Genomic DNA, 7500 nt, shown 5'->3' on the forward strand with positions numbered 1-7500 from the left:
GGTGATGAATAGAGCGACACATGATTCACCACCCTCGTCCACTCTCATTAAAGCCTATCTTAGAACTTGGGTTCCAAAGATATTCAATGTAAGAGCACTTATATGAGCTAATGTGGAAATAAAATTCGCGTTTTTGGTCAAATTACTCCACGTGATCACACAAGTGCGCAACGGTATGATTTCACAGGTCTTCTCATAATTACTGTAAGTATACAGTTGTACGAGAGAAGTTCCTTGCTGTGAAAAAGGGAAGAAATTAACGAGAAGTTATTCTTGATTCGGTCCTCTCCAACATCTCGGTGATTTCTGGATTCGAAGGTTTCGCTTGATAAACATATTCCTTTTTCATGCGAGAGCTCTGTACATGTAGGTTTCTTGAACAAAACGTTACGGCGGAAAGGGAGAATAACAATTAAAATGCAATTTATGTTCCAAGTTTCCAAGCATCAACTTTCATTTTTTCCACATGTGAAAAGAAAAATGGCTTCAATATATTTTCGTCCTGATAGACAGTTAAAGAGTTAAATTAACGCAGTTGCACGATATAACTTGGCATTTTCCTGTTTTCAAACAAATACTTCACCCACTTCTTAACAGTATTTGTCGGTCATTCTGAATTAACAATTGGGTCCGAAATTAAGGTGACTGAACACATTTGGTAAAACAGCTAACAGTCGTTGGTCTCAAATGTTCGACGGATTGCGCATGGGCAGCATTTCCAAAGCACAATGACGTTTACAAAGTGAAAGCAAATTTACACCCCATTTCCAAGACTATCGCGAGAATGAGAAAACAAGTCGCGCCAAAGTCACCAGACAATATTTCTTTTGGAACCAAAAATATTGTTTTCCTGCTCTGGAATCATGATTTAAAACTATAAAAAATATAAAAATTTCGGTACTCAGAGCGCCATAGGCCATTTTACAGTTGTTTGCTCAGCGACCTAGCCTATGAATGGCTGCGAGGCTGCCGGTGACCTTGTATTGATACAGCCCCCACTGCTTTTATCATGTAAATTGTGTTGTTGTAATTCTAATAATTATTAGTCCATATTAACATTACAAAAGCATGAAGGTTTGTATCAAAACAGGGTCACCGGCAGCCTCGCTTCCATTCTTACGCCAGGTAACTTAGCTACAACTGTAAAATGGTCTATTCTTGGATTTCACATGACGTCACGGCCGCCATGTTGGTGTCCCCAAACAATGAAATGGCCGCAATGTTGGTGTCCCGATCCAATCCTCCGGGAATTGAAAGCTATTATTATGCTAACGTCTTCTTTTGTTTTCGTTGAAAATCATGGCTGTTGATCACGTAAGTGAAACCCAAGAATTAAAAACTTAAAAGTGGGATATTTCGTTCAGATCCACCGAGCTTCGTCACCCACAATGCAAATTTGAATGTTAAGAAGGGTCATATAATGATCTCGAGGGGGCTAGGATGGTGTCATAGATGCTGAGACAATGGCTTCGAATTAGCCAGCATCTATGACACCATCTTAGCCCCCTCGAGACCATTATATAACCATTCTTAACATTAAGATTTGCATTGTGGCTGACGAAGTTCGGTGGATCCGAACGAAATATCCCACTTTTCAGTTTTTAATTGCGCTCTGAGTACCGAAATTACTGTATTTTTTATAGTTTTAAAAAATATTTCTTTTGTTTTTTTCAAGCCTTTAAAGAATACCAGTGACCACGGGAAAACTGTGTTCAGCCACCTTAAACACCGCTACACGGCCAACGTTTGAAAAAAAACGTAACCGTTCCTTGTGTTGGTACATATTCATTGCCGTAAAATTGAAATCTTTAATTCCTACGACCTTCTCCCGCCTGACCTTGTAGCTCAGTCGGTAGAGTAACGGTAATCTAACCCGAAGGTCGTGAGTCCAATTCCCACCCTGGCCAGAGTTTTTCTCTGTCCTTGTGTGGCCCTCACGTGGTTTACATGGGTAGAAGACTACCACTTCTCAATACCCTCCAATAGTTAATTCACCTTAAAAGGGAACGAAGAAGTATGGGAAACGATGTATCTATCTTTCTATCTACCTCTATTATATGATATGGTTATATTTGGTTCACAAGTTTTCAAAGCTGTTCAATTTTGATTTTTCCTTTGTCTCATATAATAACAATCAAATTGGTTTGAAAATGTTATGTTGAACTACAACAACATATTTCTTTCCTTTTCCTCTAATCTTTCCCTTTCTACCAGTTTGTCATGTTGAAACGTAATAGGTTCTCTGGATCTTAGACCAATCAAGCCATTTCTTTCACCTGAACATGTCCTTGCGGCTGCATAAATCCTCCCATGACACCAAAGCAGGCATATAATGATCCACTATCCTTCCTAGTAGCCATTCCAGGGATAATGGTGTGATATGGTCTTTTCTTTGGTTCCAAAACATTTGGGTGATCAGGATTGAGTGAGAAATTAGCGCCACGGTTCTGGCAGTAAAAAAACGGGTAGAATATCCAACTGAATATTGCAGTCGCAGTATTTTAGTGAAAATGAAAAAAAAAATTGAAATTTAATGCAAATTATTTCTCTCTCATTTATCCAACCACTGACTAAGCGATTCAGGTGGAAACGAAACACTTTGAAACTCAAGGAAGGAGAGAAAAATGGCATATAGAGAAGTTTTCTAAGATATTTTTTAATATGACTTTTGATATGTTTATTCATGTACGTTTCTGAGATCAATGCCGAAGAAAAACCTGTTGCAATTTTTGATGGGTCAAATAAATATATTGAATGGACTACGTAAGGAATGCGATATCCCAAAAACTCCAATGAAAAAAAACTCCAAAACCAAATGAGCTATGAAGCCACCGATATTGGGAGCTGGTCATTTGTGGGTTATAATGTTCCCATGACGAATGAATAAACGAATGACATGATATATGAAATGAATCATAAATCGAACTGTGGATATAAAATCAAGTGAAGCTATGATATTCGCAGTTATGGACGCAATTTTTGCAATTGCGTAGAGAAGCCTGAAAATTTCAGGACTTCAACGGGGTTTGAACCCATGACATCGCGATACCGGTGCGACGCTCTAACAAACTGAGCTATGAAGCAACTGATGTTGGGAGCTGGTCATTTGTGGATTCTAATTTGCATAAAAAATTTGTATAATAATTCCACATTTCCACAGTACGAAATGACATCAAATTAGAGTCTTCAATAAGCTTGTCAAAGTACTTGACAAGCACTAACCTGTAAAGTAAACCCGCAATCCTTGGGGACCAGGCCTGTTCCAAATCCAGTGTAGTTACTATTAATGAAGGAGCATGCATTCCCATGGTTGTCCACTACACTAAAATACACAGTATCGCTACCACTGAAAGGATTTCCGCGTTCGTAATTATCACATATTCTGCAAAAAAAAAACCCAAGTTAAAATAAATAAGCAAAACTGTGACTGAAATTACAATAGTCATCAACACCGTTGACAAAAAACAAGGACACGTACATGTATGTTGAAGAAAAAGAAAGAAATGTACAGAGGAAACACGAGAGAAGAAAAAGGGTACTAGGCAAACTAAGAGAAATAAAAAGTGAGAGTGAGAAGAAGAGAAAAAAGTAGACAGGCCAGAAAGGCCGATACGGTAAAACTGCAATCAGCTTTTACTAAGGATTCAAGGTATGAGAGGGTAATGCATTACAGTTCCAAAAATGTTACAAGCTGTCAACCACTTTTACTAGAGTTGTTTCTTTCAAGGTCATTACATCTATCATTGGATCCCAAGGAAGCAAGCCCAACAATTTGACGTGAATTGGGGAAAAAAAGGTGCAACATGCATGCATGCATGCAATATGCATGCACAAGCTTCTGCAAAGGAGAGTCACTCCCAGGGGGGAAAGTCCTTGTTCCCTTGTTCCATTAATTTTAAAAATTTGCTTGTGTCCTCTTGTTCTCAGCTTTTTGATCCCTTACATTGTTTACACGTTCCCTTGTTCCCTAAGATATTCTGTCATTGTTCTCCTCTTCCCCAGTTCATATTATCCATGTGCCCATATTCCCCAAAACCCATGGGAGGGACTCAAAGGATCCCATCATATTATTGCATTATTTGGATGGACCCAAAATACTTTTAAGACAGCAACAAAAGCCTAAACGAACCTGTCTGGTTTGATTAGCAAACGGCGCTGGTCAGCGTATTGTTTGGATAACAATCCCCTAACTGGTACCTTGATTTTACTTGGGTCTGCATTGTACCACAGGGTGTCAGCAAAACTTAATGATAGTGCCTCTATTAGTGTGTGAAGATATTCAGGTGAGTTATGGACCATTCCTAAAACAATAATAATAACAACAAATTATGAAGATTTTCTAGGGCAAAGTGGCAAACAGACTGAAGCATGAATGAACCATGACTGAAAGATAAACCAGACCAGTCTCAATGACTTGATAGTTGTGATCACTTTATGGGAAAGTCATCATAATAAACAAGTACTGGCATTTCTTGTCTCTGAATTGATGGCTTCGCAGCAATCTCAATTTTTTTTTCATTTTTGAGTTATTTTGTTTCAAATCCTTTCTTTTCTGATGATATTTGAGTTATTTTGTTTCAAATCCTTTCTTTTCTGATGATATTAGCAACATTCCTCAGTACTTATTTGCATGTGATGATCCCCAAAAATGGCTGTAGAAGAAACTACAAAATCCACCAAGACATAGGGTGCTTATGATCCAACCTCTGATGTCAAATCCCTCCAGGATATTCAATGCCATAAGAGCAGTGAGTCCTTGTCCATTAGGTGGCATTTCCCACAAATTGATCCCACGATATGAAGTACAGATGGGGTCATCAAATGTACTGTAATGCTGCTCTAAGTCCTCAACAGATAACACACCCCCATGTTCTTGCACTACATCAACAATGGCCTGAGCTATCCGCCCTTTGTAGAAACCATCTTTACCTTTTGAACACAGCTCCTTCAAAAAAATAAATTAAAGGAATACTTCCAAGGAAAAATTAACGTTTACAAGCAATATTATCAAAGTGCATAGTGTATTGTTATCTCATTTCACTATCATTTCACTATCAGCCAAGAATCAAAAATTCAATTACGACCCCAGTAATTATTGGTAAAGCTAAAAAATATGCTTATCTTGTATTGTACGTATTTGGGGAGCAGAGTTGGAGTAGTGGTGAGAGCACCTTCCAGCAATGTTTGATTCCTGGATTCAAAGACATAAGCAGGTTAGGTCTGCTGGTTCTCTACTCTGCTCCAAGAGTTTTTCCTCCTGGTACTCTGGTTTTTTCCCCTTTCCCCAAAGAGCAAACATTTGATCTGCATCAAATTATTTATCATTATTATTATTATTAGTATTATTATTATGGGCTGTAAATACGTATGGATGCTCTAATAAGCGGTCAAGGCTCTATGGGGCGCGTAAGGCGTAGCCTATAGGCTGCTGATTATTTTAACATATTGACAACTTTTACAATATCTACTAAAAAACAAAACTAATGATACAGCCTATAAACAAAAATAAACCAATGACTCAGGCCCAGTCTTAGGGCAAATCTAAAAAGATTCTTCATCAAAATGATTTGATAAACCCTACTTAATTAACTACCTAATTCATTTCCTAAAATTAATATAGTCTTCTAAGAACCTAAGCCCTAAGCCATCACTCATCACTTCAGTGATGTCCTTAGTAACAAATCTAAGGCATTCCTTGGATAATACCTGATCTGAAAGACCTGATCTAGGTCAGTCATAATGCATCTAAATTAAAAGCTTAAAAGAGGCCAAAAAAATTAATTATCAGAAAATATAAATTATTCAGTCAAAAAACAAGCTATTAAATTGATATTTCAATGCCTTGGCAGTCTAGGGTGTGCTATGACACATGCACTTTAAATGTTCGCACCATATTCAAAGTACTTGAAATGACTGCTTTCTGCATCTTTTCCAATACTACTCTTCCTTTCTTTCCCATCAGCTTCCTCATCACTTGATCCAGTTCTTCAGACCAGCCACCTACATACGTAGTAAGTCCATTATGAAGTTATATTGTTCTACTGGGTACTTTTTTTAGTTCCCATCACAAGGGTGTTTACTTTGGCAGTTTTTTCTTGATCTTTTCTTTCACGGTTCTCTGTCCAGGGACAACTCATTTCTAACGTAATATAAACCTTCTTCTCTTCATGTTAATCATTCGAGCGTCAATACCATTTGCTTTCAATTCTGTGCTCTCTCCAAACACTGCAACATCCCAGAAAGCCTCCACCTTTCTATTTTCGTACTTGGGTTTCGGTTGAACAGAAGAATACCACAGTGGGATCTTATCTACAAGCTACAGTCTTTAAGGCTACATTATGTCACCATAGATACTTACTCTGGGCAAAAGCAGAACACCCAGAGAGCACATGTTGGACTGTTTCGAGGCTGTTATTACAAAGTCTACATGACATTTCATGATTCTGGCCTGTTCGAGTTTCTTCCCATGGTATGTATAATTATCCGTGTAGGTAGAAGCTGCTCATATAGTTCAACCATCCCGGCAATAGTGTATGAAGGGCAAGAAGTCCAGTGTTTCAACCACACAAAACAATCCTTGACTCTAATGCTGTCAGCTTCCCTTGTCAATTCTCTCATCTTACTGTTTTCTTTAACTTTTCTACCTTAGTCTTCTTTAAAAACTTTCCCATCTTTGTATGATGTAAGTTCCTACCATTCTCTGTGCATGCAGACAGTTAGAACTGGGCATTCCAAATTAAGAGCCAATCCTTGTTCCTCAGCACATCTTTTGGAGAGATGTTACCGTCTTTACAGCATGCTCTTTGAATCTCCTCACTGTTTCCATTTTTGGGTCTCAGCACATTCGTGTATAATTTCACAGCACTTTTGATCTTTATATCCTTGTATTCTGACTTATTATTATTATTATTATTATTATTATTATTATTATTATTATGCAGTTCCAACTTTTGTATATATATATATTTATATATATATATATATATGTTTATATATATATGTTTATATATATACAATTAAAATAGTATGACGGGGTGCGTGAGCATAGCCCGTTGACTATAGTGAAAAATATATGAGATTTAAATTATATAATATTATATACAAATTAGCACTAGAAAAATTGATAAACTACATCTAGGATCTCTAAAATCTAAAATGGTAGTTATAAAATCTTTAAAATCCTCTCAAATATATAACTGATGCAGCTGTCAATAATTTCCTTGATGATTAATAGACTTGAAAATATTGAAGGAAGTTAATAATGGAGAGTGTGTTCATTGTTCATGCCACAACTTTAAAAGTGCACTCATCTCCAGCGTGATGACTCGCTTTGACAAGTGGTTGATAATGCATGCATCCACTCTGTTGGCTCTAACTTCTTGGTGCTCCAGGAGTAGAGGGACATCCCAGAATGCCTGCGCATTGTTCGACTCGTACTCTTGTTTCGGTTTCAATGGTGAGTACCAAGGTGGCACTGAGTCTACAAGGCCTACATGTAAG

General features: G+C 37.5%; 1 protein-coding gene across 1 annotated transcript in view; it reads right to left on the bottom strand.

Annotated features, from left to right (window-relative positions):
* LOC138059701 (glutathione hydrolase-like YwrD proenzyme) overlaps positions 1-7500 on the bottom strand; it is a 23038-nt gene that overhangs the window by 5269 nt on the left and 10269 nt on the right. The window contains exons 4-7 of the mRNA XM_068905310.1: positions 4705-4945; positions 4130-4301; positions 3223-3382; positions 2277-2447 (exon numbers count right to left, since the gene is read on the bottom strand). Of these exons, the coding sequence (XP_068761411.1) occupies positions 2277-2447; positions 3223-3382; positions 4130-4301; positions 4705-4945 (744 nt within the window). The remainder of the gene's footprint in view (positions 1-2276; positions 2448-3222; positions 3383-4129; positions 4302-4704; positions 4946-7500) is intronic.

The sequence above is a fragment of the Montipora capricornis genome, chromosome 8 (genome assembly GCF_036669925.1).
Source record: "Montipora capricornis isolate CH-2021 chromosome 8, ASM3666992v2, whole genome shotgun sequence".
In the NCBI taxonomy this organism is placed as follows: Eukaryota; Metazoa; Cnidaria; class Anthozoa; order Scleractinia; family Acroporidae; genus Montipora; species Montipora capricornis.